Below are 15,823 nucleotides of genomic sequence, written 5' to 3' on the forward strand. Positions count from 1 at the left end.
AACAGTCAGTAGCTCAGTTGCCTGTTTCTTTGGTAGACTTTCCGTACTATATGTCAATTGTATGTTCAATGACATTTGATCTCTGTTAAGGAAATTGTTTTTAGAGCATACTTGATTATGTTATGAATGGTCTGAAGAGAAATTTCGTTTCAATTTGAAAGAATAGCCATAATTTCAATTTTTAATATCACAGAAAGTAGTTCGTAGAAATGACCGTTAGGAGCCACGATGACTAGACTTTCTGTACTATGTTTCAATTATATATTCAATGGTACCAGGGGCTAATTATGAGTTTGGAAAAGTTGCATATATTCGAGATATTTAAAGACAAATTTAGTTAGTTTATTGCAAAAATACCAAAGTTTATCTATTTAAACATCTTATCGATAAGTGATACGTAGAACACTGCACAGCGTAAACTATCTCTATAGTGTACCAAGTTTGCCCAGAGATGGCGCCACCAGTGACTTTTCTCATTAAAAAATTAATTTTTCAATTAACTACTTTAATTTACCCACTTAACGCCAATGTGTATTAATTAACACAATTATTGCCATTGAGTTTTTATTTTTACGAGTCATAATACGAAGATATATAACAAAAATGAACCAATAAAATGCTACTTTAATATAAAATCTACAAATAAAATCATATTATATACAAATAATATTTTACATTAAAGCATCATGAATATTTATTTATTTTCTAAACGTCGAAAGATTTACAAGTTTGAAACTTTTGTGATCTGAAGATTTTCATGTACAGCGTGTCCCAAATGTCCCTATCTATTTCCATAATATAGAAAACGCTTCAAACAAATGATTTTGTGATACAATACATGTCTTTTCACGCAAAACATAAAAAAAGGGATCAAGCTTGAAACAAAATTGGCAAACCTAGGTACAATACGTTATTAATTTATTGTTCGTGTTTGGAAACATATTCAAAATTCGTATCGTGAAAGGCATCTAACGAAAGGAGCCCTAAATAATTAAAATACATCGTAAACAGTTACATTTACATTAAGAATATTTTTGTAATCGTGAAAGCACTGTATTTAAATTTATCCTATTTTATCGAATAGGGACTTTCGAAACACCTTATGTTTCATTGTGAAGAGTTTCGCGTTTTGTCCGACAGAGTGCGTGGCGTTCGAGGCAATTTCGACTCTCGTGTTCGAAGGCTCGAGGAAAAATAAAATTCTGAGGTAAAAACTTCAAAATGGCGCGACTGCTGAGTGTAAACACCCAGTTTTGATGTTAACGAGGCGCATTGGCCGCGAAGGATTCGCGTGAGAGTTCAACGGTCTGTTACTTCTTTTTGTGTTTAACTGTGTGAAGAACAAATTTTACCTGAATGTTCACTGTATCCACGATCGCCCATTCTATACCAGGTAAATATCGAACTTGTTTGACATTGAAAGCATTTTCCAAATTACTCCAATTGACGTACACGGAAATCACGCTCGAAATTTTCGTTAAAATTGCTGCTCATCGATGCTACAATCGTTATTTTACTTATTCACAAAGTCGAGCTATTTTTAAGCAGATTTTCGAGCGTCGTTGCTTCCCTCTTTAAGTAGGACACTTTTCTATCGTAAAACGCTAGAAATTTTTCTTGTTACTGGTTTCTTTTAACCTGCAAATAAGTTGTCTTGGCATAACAAGAATTCTCGTTCTTCTTTGTTCTGTGTTTAAGTAATGATTATTTTATTTAATGTTGGAGGGATGGACAAAGAGCCGTTGGCTTCGGTCTAGAGTTTATATAATTTGAGTACGTAAATGTAGTTTGTAATATGGGAAGGTAAATTTAGGTAGAATAGGCTGTTTAAATAGATTTTCTTTGATAAAAATACTAAAGATTATAGTGGTACCTTTGATATATCTTGATCTTAGCATTTATTGCAATGTATATTATTGGTTGTTACTTTGGTTTTTAGGTTATTTAAAGAATTTAAATTTACAGGGAGCGACCCGAGTAAGATGGCCCAGAAGCGCAGTGCTAGCGTGGCACATATAGGGTGAGTTCTCTTATAAGATAATGTATTACATTGTTCCTTTTACATGCTGGTATGTAATGCTATATTTACACATGGCTATTTATATTTCTGATACTCTGACGAAAGACAAACATAAGGCCTGTTGAAAAACAGAAGATAATGAATTTGAAATTGATTACCGTTTAAAATTAAGATTATGTGTCTGAAGTATGTACTATTTATACCATTCATCTGTTGCAAAAAGCTTTGGAATGAGTTAACTATGTAAGTGAATGACTTATAGTATTTAAAACAATACGTTATTTCTACAAATAGGAAATATTAAACAAAATAAGTTGTACTATCTTTACAGTGAATAACTTAAAAGATAACAGTCCCGAAGAGGCAAAACTAGTTCCTAAGGTAGCACAGGAACAATTTATTTTATCGATATATCCTTTCTACCAATTTTAGTAAGAATTAAGCTATGATATAGTTCTCTGAGTTCTATAGGAAGAAACTTTGACATAACAGCTCTGCCATAAGTTACATATACTCTGGCACATGTATACCCTCAAGTTTTAGCAACTTTCTATTAAATACGATTCCGAGAAGTGTCACGCTATACGAGATCGGTTACTATGTCTGGCACAACAGTGGGCAATGCTTGAGCCAATACTCCCCGATATTCCTTCGCGTCAGACCGTTGCGACATCGTCCAAGAAACGTTTCGTTATCGTAAACATCGCATACTTTTACTGTCGGCGCGGTCCGTTCTTCGAAAGACTTTTTAAACAAGAATTTATACGTTGACTGTGCTATAAATACACATCCACCTGAACGCTCCCAAAATTTCCATACCGTCGTGAAACGGAGTAGCTAAAACAAATTGGTGGAAATTATTTTCGTTGATTAAGCTTAAATAATTTTAGTCTTTAAATTAGCTTAATTGACAGTGGTTTATTCATGGAACGCTCATATTGATAGGGCGGCAGGGTGGTTGCATTTAAATACTCCCAAATTATATTCGTCCATCAGGGATCAGCTAATATTAATTAATTAAATATGAATGTAATTTTCCTTTATCTCCTTCCTTCAAACAAAATAATGTAATATTATGTAACCTTATTTCCACTGTGTAATTTGTTATTATATATAAGAAGATTTATATATTTATATGTATATTCGTTTTATACATACATGTATATATATAAATAGTGTCAAATTTTCTTGGAGGGAGGATTTTTTAATTCATAGATTATTTAGTAAATATTGAAATCGGATGATGATCAGATAATTTGGAATTATTTAAATTTTATTTTTACTGTGAGGCATACATCATGAATTACATATATATGTATTATATATTATATTATTATATGTATATGGTATATGGTGTGTGTATACATATATGTATAATGAATAGTGAGATAAAATATAAGAGATGAACAGAATATATAACGAATTAGCCTCATAGTAAAAATAAAATTTAAATATTTCCAAATTATATCCGTCCCATCATCACTCCATTTCACTATTCACTAAACAATCTAACAATAAGAAAATCTCCCTCTCCAACTGAATCGAATTCAAAATGAAAATAAACTGAAATAATCTCCAAACAAAATTCACTTGCACCTCCACCATCCTCGATCCATCTGAAAACACTTCCCAACTTCCTGTTCACCCTCGAAAAGTGTGCGGGAGGGCGGGGGGGAATTTGAAAATGTCCACGTGCCAGGTTGGCGAACCCGGTTCGATTCGCGTCGTCGTCCTCGTGGTCGGTTAGCGTGCACAGACCGGGCACGGTGCACATCCCGAAGCTAAAAGTCATGCTTTACACGGTGGCTGTTCTGGACTGGCTCGCTGGTGGGAGAAGTGATAGTCCTTAGCGGGGTATAGCACAGCGGCACATTATGCGGCTATGGTGGAATCAGTCACTGGCGAGTTGTGGGTGGTGACTAGTCGGCGATCCCATCCGTCCGAGGTACGTGCTTCCGCGTTCGCGAGTTTTACCGTGACACGGCCGATTACCGCGGATTCGATCGCGATCGAGACCGCCTCGATCTCCTCGATCCGCCTCGCTCCCGAAAGTTCCTCGGAAAAATCGCGACTGGTTCCGTTCGCGTTCCCGAGGCGGTTATCGAACGAAAGATCGTCAAACTTGGCGAACGTCCCGCGGAAGTGTTCCGGTTTCGAAAAGGTGGCGGACTCGAGTTTCCGTGGAAAAGATCACGGAGATTCGCTTAGTTCCGCGGTGAACTTGAACCCCGAGCGAAGGGGTTCAAAAGCGGAGCCTGGAGGCGTTCGAGGCGGGAATAACGAGCGATCGCGCGGATTAGCCGCTCTTATTAAGCCCGGGCCGCCTCCGCGTGAAAGCGATTCGCACTTTCCAAAACTCCTAATATGCTAGATGCGTGCTACGATCGGGCTGGATCCATGGAACGCGTGGTAAATGTCGAAATCGCGAATGGAACTTTAACCCTGCGAGTGCTGTGAATGGATACATAGGGTTCGTTGAAAGTTACCGGCGTGGAATACATGTGCCGCAACGAAAAAATATGGAAGCGAGTTCGTATCGAGTACGTATGCGCTGAGAGCTTGGTAGTTTCTGCTCCGCGAAGTTGTGATTGCTGCGAGAGCAACATTGTCAAATATTTATGTTTATCGAGGTCGAACGGTCAGGTTCGTTGATGTGTTTTCCAGTTGGATGGTTTAAATGTGAAATTTTTAACCAATTCATTAGCAGGGAATTTAATTTCGTATTTAAGTAATTTAAATTACTATTTTGGTCATTTCAAAGATGAACACATTTTGTATAACTCTCTCCCAAAAATTGTCTAACGAGAAAGTCTACCTGTCCATGATATGATAAAGTTCCCAGAACTTCGTTAATATATTTTCAAGTTAGTTGTTTTAAACACCTTGGTTCAGTTATTCAGTTAAATTTTTCAAATAGTTCAAGGATGAACACGTTTAACATAATTCTCCTCCAAAAATTATCTACCACGAAAGTATAACAAGTGAGAGGCCAAAAATTGTCAGTACTCAAAGGGTTGAACGCCCCCCGCAGCCGGAGATGATTCTCCCACCGTTTTGGATCCCGGTTGCCCGGCGAAGGTGATCCCGCGAGTGTCCAGTTCGTCGAACTCCCCCGTCCGTGCACGTGAAAAGGAAAAAAGTGGTGGCTCGAATAATTTTCGTGGATTTCGTGTGTTCAGTTCACGACACGGTGCTCCAGGTTCCGTTGGCGACGGTTGCGCAACGGCTGCGCGACATTTGCTTGACATTCCCGCGCCGTGCCGCTGGAAAAGTGGAAATAAAGTCCAGCCGGGGGATAATCCTTCACCGCGTCGCCCGTAAATACTGCCAGGGGGGGCCGTCCCGAGGAAAACCCGCTTCTGCTTAGGGGGATATCTACGACCAACAGGTCTGGAATACCTGGCGAACAGCGATACGAGCGGAGTGCGAAGTATCAGGGATTCATCGGGCATAGATCTTTGCGTAAAGATGACGAGATAACCCTGCGGAGGTGAACGAACGGTTTCAGGATTCCAATAAGGAGCATCGAGATCCGATGCGAACTAACAGGACGCGCGCGGACACGGTTTCGACGTGTCAGGATTGCCAGGTCCGCTTTCGGTGCTCCTTTTTCGCTGAGTCGTGGCGTAGGCCAGTCTTCGAGGTGGCTCGAGCAGTGTTTACGAATATTTGGAAGCAGGGATCGAAAAGCAAAAGTTTCTGGGGGAATAGGCACTGAAGGGAACTTGGACTATTCTTTTCCTCGAAGGCAGAGAGACGAAAGGCTCGAAGTCTTTGTCTAGTGTGTAAAAAGCTGAAACAGCTCTGAGAACAATCCTCCAGCAATCCTTGAAGATAAGACTTAAAGAAGTTCCTGAGCTTTGAAATAGATGCTAGCATCAAGAGTCGGGAGATTCTAGAGTCCTTCTCGGGTGGCCAAGAAACTAGCGGACCTGGAGAATCATTAAGCTCGAGACTGAAGGCCTGAGGAAAGTAGATACTAGCACCAGAAGATTCGAGATTCCAAGATTCAAGTCTCAGAATCTATGCTCCAGAGTCTATTGCTCCAGAGTCTATTGCTCCAGAATCTTTCAAATAAGGATTAAACGTGAAGGAGGGTACCAAGAACCCAACGGACCCGAAGAAACTACCCGAAACAGGGTCACAACGTAGCGGGATGTTGAAGATGATGGGGCCCTAAGAGAGCAGAGGCCTTGACGCTCGAGTTGGGATCGTCCGTGTTTGGGGACTATATCTGTGCAACCTGTGACCCATCTCCAGTCTGGAGATTCGACGATAGTACGTCAGGCCGCTTATTCTTGGTGACAGTCCTGGACTTATGAACACAGCTTCTAGGCTTGTCTAAAACATCATCTGGTTGCTTCGGAGGTGCCTCATTGTTTGGGAATGTTAAGGTAGAACCTTAGGAAGTCGGTGCAAGTTTCGAGTCTTAGCTCAACAAACTATCAAATTTAATTAACCAAGGAAGTTGAAGAGATTACTAACAATATGCCAAGGTAGCAAGACGAAACCAGTCGATACAAGTCCCAAGCCCCGAGCTTCATGATAAGCAAGCGCAAGTACGTCAAAAGGGGACCAGAGACTCGCATCCATTCAAAGTGGAAAGATCCTCCAAATTCAAGATAGCAAACTCCGGAGCTCTTCAAACTCTAGAAATCCAGTAGATCCCCCGAGAAGACCGTCGAGAATCTCGTAAGGCCCCGAACACTGCCTCCCAGGGACTCTGACCCCCGTCGCCTCACGAAAAATGAAGAGACACATCCCTCGAACAATGTCTACATAACGAAACAGGTCCGCTACCGCTCCAGAACCTCGGAGGCTCGGATTCGAGGAGATCCAGGCGATTCCGTTGCAATCTCGGACCCATCTGGGGTCCCACGAGAGATTCGGCTGATAAACGGCCGGAGGGAGGATATCCCCGACACTTGTTCCCCGCTCGAACATGAACTAGCTAAGGAGGGAGCCCGTCGGACAGCTCGAGGAAACGACGCCGAAGAAGGCCGCGACGTATCGACGAGGATTCCATCGTCAGAGGGGCAAGATGAAGAGATAATCGAGGCGGAAGGCGAACGAACGACTCTGGAACGTCGGAGGAGCTCTCGTGGTCCAAGCAGAGGAGCGCAAAGGTCGACAAAATAGAGTACCCAGGCGGCAGCGGTATGTACGGGGGCGGCGCGGGTGGCGGGGGTTATGGAGGGGTCGGTTTGGGCCCCGGAGCGGGCCCTTCGCATTACATACCCTCCGCTACCTCGGTGGGCTACCAATTGGCCCCGCCGCCCCCACCACCGCCAGCGCCCTGCCCCACCGCCGGAAGTCAGCTTCTGTCTTACGGGCCCAACCTATCGCCTCATCATATGCAGCAGACGCACACGGACGCGCAACAGGCCAAGAGACGGAGGTAAATCATCCAACAGAATCTCCTATTTTCTCTAAAGGGGTTAGTCGCGGTCAGCAAAACGAAAACGGACACTTTCTTGTGTGGTTTTTTTTTTAAGGTATTAAATAATAATTTTTATTAATGAAACTTAAATATGTGACAAAATATATCTTAAGGGGCTTGGAACATCAAAAAATGGAAAAAAAATCACTCTAAAAAATTTTTTTTTTTATTAAAATTTAAGCGATTCCGAACAAACCTACGAAATGAAAATTGAATTTAGAGCACTAGAAGCGGTAAAAAAATTGTTTTGAGAAAATCGATATAAATGTTATCAGATCGTATTTAATTTGATCAAAATCGATCAAAACACTGCTTTTTCGGAAATTTACTGTCTTCTTTACCCTAGAAAACAGTACCCTATGGCTGTGACCAAGGTAACCGCGTCTCCGGTCTTCCGCAAATTTGACTGTCGTTGTTTTCTCAACGAGAAAGTTGTCAGTTGTATTTCCTTATATTTTTTACAGTTTTATCGCGTTCTTTTTACTAAGTTCGTGTCGTCGAACTTTTTTTATAAGAACGACGGAAATTTTCTAACAAAAAACTTCTTTTTTTTTTTTCAAACATTTTTTTTACCGCTTCTAGTGCTCCAAATTCAATTTTCTTTGCGTAGGATTGTTCAGAATCGCTTCAATTTTAATTAAAAAAAAAGAAACAAATTAAAAAAGAAAAGTGAAAAATCATTTTTTTTTCTTTCATCTTTGGTGTTCCAAGCCCCTTAAAGAACTATAGACAAATTTTTGTTTTTAAATAAGGTTAATTCATTTCGCCATAACAGGCGATGGTGTGGGTGGCCATTTTGTTTGCGGTGAGCAAGATTCCTCCAAACTGGTATACCTGAAAACAAAAATAAAGGAGGATTTGGAGAATATATTAGACTAACGGGTCCCTGATCGAAGGATTTTGGAAAACATTAATTTAAAACAAAATACCGTGCATTTGAAGTTGAAGTTAAATTTTCATTAGAAAATTAAGTGATTAAATAGAGAATAAAAAGAAAAGTATATAAGAAAATAAAAAATCCTCGCTTGTTATGACGAAATGAATTAACCTTTTTTTAAAACAAAAATCTTTTATAGTTCAAGACATACTTTGTAATATATTTACATTTCATTCGTAAAAATTATTATTTAACACCTTAAAAAAAACACACAAGGAAGTGTCCGTTTTTATTTTCCTGGCTGCGACTAACCCCTTGAACTATTTTTCTTTTTCTTTTTCCTTTTTTGTAATTGAAATTGAATTTTGGGGTTGGAGAGGAAAAAGTATTGGGAACTTATTCAGGAGTCGTGGGTTTTTGTAGGGTGTCCCGTGTAAATTGAAACAAAAATATTTTCTTTTATTTAACTCTTAACACTAATTCTACAAGTGACTAGGTACACAGACAGTTTATTCTATTGAATGTAAAAATATTTTACCTGGAATTGCATTGAATATTGCGTAAAACAATTGTATATAATGTATACATTGCATGTAAGAAAAAAAGTTTAAAAACTATCGTGATAGGTTTAGTGTTAATAATTAACATGTTTTTTGTTATCCATAACAGACAATATGGAGACTTTTGTGTCATGTTTTCGACTATTTAAACTATAGCAGAAATTCTGTAAAAATCTTTTCGAAAACAAATTTTTAAAAATGTTTAAACAATAGTTTCTCATAAATTCGTAGGAGGGTCGTTAAACAATCAATTTTCTTTTAAAAATTCATAACTTTCGATAGAAAAGCATTATCTTTAAAAATCTGACGGCAAAACAAAGTTGATACTCTACATTTTCAAAGAAAATTAACATGCTTTAGGCTGACTAATAAGTTGGCTTCCATAAAAATCGATGAAGTAATTAGATCGAGGCAGAAGGTTAGGCAGAAGCTCGACAAGCTTGATAACCTTCTGCCATAATCTAATTAGCGTGTCATTTCGTATACGGACTAGTTTAACGAAGAATCATTGTGAGTCACCAACGTCCCTTCACCCTTCATAATGCACACGCTCGCGAATCGATCGACTTATCGCCACTGTCGTAATCGATATGATTAATCTCGGATCAGATTGAAAAATTCGATTTATAAAACGATCTTATCTGTACGTGAGCTGTTACAGTTAGGAATACGTGAGACTTGACGTGCACCCTTATCGTCCAAACGAATTAGTATTTCCAAATTAACCACTTAAGAAAAGATACTTGAAAGAATAGAAGGAGCGAAATATTTAAAGTACGACATTTATACGTTGAGGTAAAAAATATCAGTTTCTTTCCTTAGGATATTGATAAAATTCTCTACCCGTGTCATATTTATAATTGGCAGTTCAAATTTTCAAATTCTGCTCGTAATTATAACAATACAATATAGAAAAGATAAATATTTAGGGTAGTAGTGCATAAAAATAAAACTTAATCTCATATTTCGTCACATATTTCGTATCGATAACGCGATTAACGATCGTCTGCCATAGTTTCCGCATACTTGCACATCCTCGGACAGGTAAACAATTCAGAAGTCGTGTAAACACGTCTATAGCTCTCCGAGTATGTAATCTGTCGTGTGTATAAACACGTCCATAGCCTCGAAAGGGTTAAACATACACCCAGCACTTTCGAGTAGGCTGATACGAAACCTTGTAGACATTGGAACATAGCAATCTCCGAGAGTAGAAAACTCTGTACATTCGATTTTCTTGATAATTCCAATGAAAATTAAAATTTGTGGTTTTATTACGATATCTTAATTATTAGCTGTCGATTCGTGAGACTTTCCCGGTTAAAACGACTCCAAACACGATACCGTTCCGACCACTTTTAATTGTACGTGCTTGGATGATTTTTAGAAATGATTCGATGACTTGAAATTAAAGTAACCCGAATTGGGCCGTGTTTGTACTTGTTTTAACCGGAGAAACGTCACCGATACGTTGGCGATACTTTCACGAATAAATATTCATCGCTCGTCGCATGGCGTTCGACTGAAGTTGTTTATTTAGCCACCAGCTAACTCTTGCGTTAATCAAAGATAACAGGGGTGGGGATAATTCGTGTCATTGCATCCATTACTATGTTTGACTTACGATTAGTTGTAAATACCGTAAATTCTTACTAATTATCGTATTCATATCGCAAGTTCTAAGCAAATTAGGTTATTTATCACAATCCTTACAAAATTCGACCCTCTACACAAGAGGTGACGTAAGTTCTAAACAAATTAGGTTATTTGTGTCAATCGCTACAAAATTCGTTCACCGTGATCCCGTATAGTGACTAATAGACTTAGAACAATAAATTAATAAAAGAACGTATTAATTGGAAAATGAAGAAATAAGTTGAGACTGAAGTTACATTCACGAATAGACCCGTCCCTGTCCCGATCGGACCGCGTGGTTCCGTCAACGGGAACGGGATTTCTAAATTGTAAATGACCGTTGCGCATAGTTAATGAAGGAAGAAAAAGGAAGAAAAGTGCCGCGAGAGCGCAAGCAAGCCGTGTTCGGTCTAGTTTAGCCAGGAATCGTGACCGTTGTTCCTTACGATTGCTTATTGAAATTGAGAGAGCCGTGAGCGTGTAGCGGTCATGGATTCGCAATTCCCTTAAATCAATAGCAATGGCGGCGCTGAATGGATGGAGAAACTTGCGAGGTTTTGCTACGGAAATTTTCTTGTGTCGGTCCCCCATTATGTCGCGATTTACGCGGCGCAATTGGACGATACGTGGCTCGCGGTGGCCCGATTTGCGGATTATCATAATGCCGAGCCTGATCACTCGATCGAACCTCGTATCGTTAAAGTTAATCGAGCAGGATCGAACGAGAATGAGAATAAAAGCGTCTACTTAGAAAGAGCGAAAGGAATATTGATTAGCCCTTTGACTCCGAAGTCGAATCAATTTTTAAAAAATATCACCTTGTAGAAAATGACGAGACGAAACTTTTTTATATTTACAGTTTATTCGTACGACGTTTGGTTCCAAAAATAAAAATTAAAAGCGTACTTTTCCACGCTGAAGTTGTTATCAATAACCGTTTAGATCTCGCGAAGATCAGAGTTTCTGTGCTATCGCATCCCTAAGCTAAAATTAATTTTAATAATGGCCTGTCGAGGACTTCGATATCGGCAACAGGCTCGAGGAGGTTAGAAATGTTATCAGCAGTTTAAAAAAAAAATAAAAATAAAAATCAATAAACATTGGCATGGAACGGGAGAAGCAACTGACGCAACGCGTTACAATGTTTTCGAATCGCCATTATAGTGTAGCGAATCCATGTTTTCCGTCCACGTGGTAGCGGTAAAGTGGTTTTACGAGGGCCCCGCGGTGCTTTTACGCAGGTTTCGACCGATAATCGAGCTATCTCGATTCAAAGGTAGCGTCACTGTTTCGTTTTTCGACCAATCGCATTCTGAGCCAACGAATTACCGCCGATATGTCCGAATGTTTTCTCGCAGATAAAACGCTACGTGATAAATTTCATGTAAAGCTTTGACACTCGCGACGGGACGTATCAAAGTTCACCTCGGTCCTCTTTCAAACGCTAAGTTCCAGTTTCTAAATTTCATCGATGTTCTATTTTTAAATCTCAACTGATAGTAGAAAAACAAATTAATTATTCTTGGTAATTTCTAGTTCCCAAAATGAGTGGATCTTGTCGTAAAAATAATTCCGACCTTCCATTATCTCTTTCTGAAATACAAGAAATATTGTATTTTCTTCCCCTATTAATTTAATTATTCCCAACTTCTTATTTTACATAACATGGGTTCAGTGCTCCATAATGGCGATTCTTGGCAATTTCTAGTTTTCAAAACGATTGTAATTCGTCATAAAAATAATCCCAACTTCCCATTAACTTCTGAACTGGACAAAATATTATATCTTCTTCCGTTATTAATTTAATTATTCCTGAAGTCTGTTCTTGTTATTTTGCACTTAAGTTTAAAGACAGTACTAAGAGAAACGTACTCTTTCCCCAAAGAAAGGAAGATCTGTCGCGGGCAATGTTATTACAGGATCGGCAAATTTTTCTCTGAAATACAAACACGTCGACGGCACGGATTATAAATAATGTCACGTTTCGGCGGAAGTAAATTGCTTCATTATTATACAATGTCTTGCGTAACAACTACTGACTTCATTATATATACAAAAGGACTGGAAAACGAATATATACGACTTCCTCATACCGCGCGTCCTTCGGGTTGGGTTCGAATGTTTATTGCGTGACTGTTTTTCAATCGACGCGTTAACTGACATCGCGCTGCCATAATATTGGCCACTACAAAATGGCCAATTAATCCATTCGCTCGAGAATTATAATAATCTTCAGGAGAACCCAATTTTAGAGTGGGAAATCATTTTTATCAGTTTTGCCATTTGTGCCATTTGTGCCATTTGTGCCATTTTTTCCGATAAAAAGGATGGCCAACATTGCCATTAAAACACGGATTCCTGAGACGAATTAATTAAAAGCCATCTCGAACGTACCCGCGGCATAAAAAGGACAAAATGGCCCTTATTCTTCGGTTCCGCTGGACACGTGGGCAGCCGAAAACCGTGAAACATTCTTTGTTGGCGATAATGGCTCCCCAAGTGGCCGCGGTTAAGAGAACGCGGCACGGCATTTCTACGATCGCGTAAAAACTCGATCTATCGAAAGGGCAACCGGAGCCGTGAAAGGGACCTTTTTTCCCCCTCGCCTCGGGTCTTTCTTTTGCCAGGCTATTATCTGCCCCGGTTTGTTCTCACTTTCGTCGAATCCCCGCCGAAGTCACGCTCCATCGACTTTTTCTTCCGTTACTTGTTCCTCTTCTTCGTCAACTTCGGTGCGGGACATTCTTGCGAATGATCCGCGACCATAAGCTTAATAGTTTGGGCTTTATTTTATTTTTTTCCGAAATACATCCACGCATCGTTGTATACTTTCATAAAAAAAGTACTCATTTTTATTGCAAAATGACGTAAGTAAAATCGTCACTGGCACTTGGATTGTCATAGACATTTTACAAGTTGCTCGGTAAGGTAACTTGGAAGCGACGCGGCTGGAGGTCGCGAAAGAATCCCAACGTTTCGTGCAATTAATCGCGAATTCCGTGTTCTTCTGCGGATTGTGAGAAATAAAAAAACAGTGTTCCGTGGGGTGGAAGGGGAGTGGAACGATCCAAGCCACGAGGTGGCCGTTCTAATACTACGAGCTTAACGTACTACGCTCGACCACGTGCATCGAACGTGCTAGGCACCAAACAAAACCCACTCGTCGCGGAATTCGTCACGTACTGGAGATTTGCGGCCGTTCGCGAATTTACGCGGCCGGTTACCAGATCATTACGTTACGTAATGTCCCAGACACGCGTGATTCCTGTCCCGGGACCATTCCTAGCCGAATAACCATTTTTAGCGAGCCTCGACGATCTCGCTAATAAAATGGCTCTCTCTTTCGAGCTGTAAATAAAAGCGCGCGATAAAACCGCCGTGAAAATTTCTTGAAATAATAAAAGGTTGCTTATGATAAAAGACGTAGAAATAATTTACAAATTAAATTACGTAGGTTGCCAATTACTTTTGGAACATTAATATTAATTTAAAAATAAAATTGTGTAGGACACAAATTCTAACATTCCACACTCGAATTCTAACATTCCACACTATTTTTATTTGGAATAATTAAATTCTCATTTAAAAATAAAATTATGTAGGACACAAATTCTAACATTCCGCACTATTTTCATTTGGAATAATTAAATTCTCATTTAAAAGTCCGTCAGTTCTCGTTCCCGTAATGATCGATTATCCTTCGAGGTTTTCCGCGGAAGCTTCGTAAGGCAGGAGTCGTTGAACCGGATGGATCTACGACGAGGAAAGTGTGTTTCGAGATTAAGGCGCGCTCGCGCAAATTATTTTCTTTAGTAATTAAGACCTTATTAGCTACGCTCGGTGCGCGCATCACATAATGCATATTTATGTCATACAATATCGACGTGCATCTTCACGCAGCCAGGCACGTTACGCGAGACAGATACGTAGGGTACATAAATTCGCCGCGGTTTGTTCGTTAATCGAGAACTCATCGTAAACGTCCTGAGCGACGCGTTAATACGCATCGCGGGAAATTTAATTTAATCGCTCAATCCGATGCTGGTAAACGTTTATCTTCGCAGTCCGGATTCTCTGATTTCGGTACAGGTCGAGCCTCACTCGACATTGGGCAGCAAAGGGTTGACGAGTGGGGAACAGGAAGTTACAAGTTGCATTTTGAAATTGGAGGATTTTAATATATATTTATTTTACAATAAGATTAATTTAAAAAGTAAAATAAAAATTACATTTTAAAATGAACAAATAATACGTACAAATGTAATTTATGAGGATTTTAATGTATAATTATTTTACAGTAAAATTAATTTAAAAAGTAAAATAAAAATTACATTTTAAAATGAACAAACAGCATTTCAAGAGGGCACACGCAATTTTTTTGGCACTATTCAAAAACTTTTTTTCACAAATTAAATGCATATTTTAATCGAAAACAAAGCGCAATTTTACAACAATAGCGTTGGACTTAATACATAAATTTGGTTGTTAAGATATGTTTAAAAATGATACTTTATGAATACTAATGGTAAGTATTAAATTAAATTTAATGCTCTCTTATCTATTACTGAGATAGCATTGTATTCTCCCATCGTTGCATGAATTATGAAATATTGTATGATAAATATGAATCCAACGTTATGATTTATGATTTATGTTGATGCTATGAAAATAAAATATTATTAAATGTAATTGTACGCCCAAACGTTACCGGTCGGTAAGGTGTTTAGGACGCGAAGACACGCACCTGCCACGCATCGAAGTCTCTGTGATGCTCGACTGAGAGTTGCGCCTAGGTGTCCATCGCGATTACATGAATTATACATACGAATCTCGGGCCATTTATCATGGCCGCGCATTCTCCACTGAAACCAAACGTTAGCTGTTTTCTTCGCTGCATGAATTACTTCAAATGCAGAAAATAAATAAATTGTACAGAACCGGTGGTAAAAGTTTGCTTAGGATAGCATGATATAACAACAAAATTTTGCGAATGGTATGATTATGGAAATACATGTTTTTGAAGGATTTATGGGTTACATCAAGGACTGTCCCTATTTGTTTACTAGTAATGTCCATATATAATTATATTTGATATTATATATATTATATATATAACATTATACATATAATATATAATAGACATTATATATATATATATATATATATATATATATATAATGTCTGTATATATATATAACATATATATATAACATTTATATATATATAATACTTATTATATATTATTATATATTATATATTACATATATAATTAATATTATAATTGTATATAT

The 15,823-nt window shown here is 38.7% G+C and overlaps 1 protein-coding gene across 3 annotated transcripts in view; it reads left to right on the forward strand.

The window, feature by feature from the left end:
• The first annotated feature begins 1,170 nt into the window (after nucleotides 1-1,170).
• Nucleotides 1,171-15,823, forward strand: part of LOC128879408 (aryl hydrocarbon receptor nuclear translocator homolog) — a 45,902-nt gene continuing 31,249 nt past the window's right edge. The window contains exons 1-2 of one of the 3 annotated variants that reach the window (XM_054128510.1): nucleotides 1,171-1,393; nucleotides 1,966-2,020. In XM_054128510.1, the coding sequence (XP_053984485.1) occupies nucleotides 1,357-1,393; nucleotides 1,966-2,020 (92 nt within the window). In that variant the 5' untranslated portion in view covers nucleotides 1,171-1,356. Of the gene's footprint in view, nucleotides 1,394-1,965; nucleotides 2,021-3,853; nucleotides 7,419-15,823 lie in introns of those variants that run through there. The other 2 variants (XM_054128508.1, XM_054128507.1) reach the window with 2 other exon arrangements.

Source organism: Hylaeus volcanicus, chromosome 7 (genome assembly GCF_026283585.1).
Source record: "Hylaeus volcanicus isolate JK05 chromosome 7, UHH_iyHylVolc1.0_haploid, whole genome shotgun sequence".
NCBI lineage: Eukaryota > Metazoa > Arthropoda > Insecta > Hymenoptera > Colletidae > Hylaeus > Hylaeus volcanicus.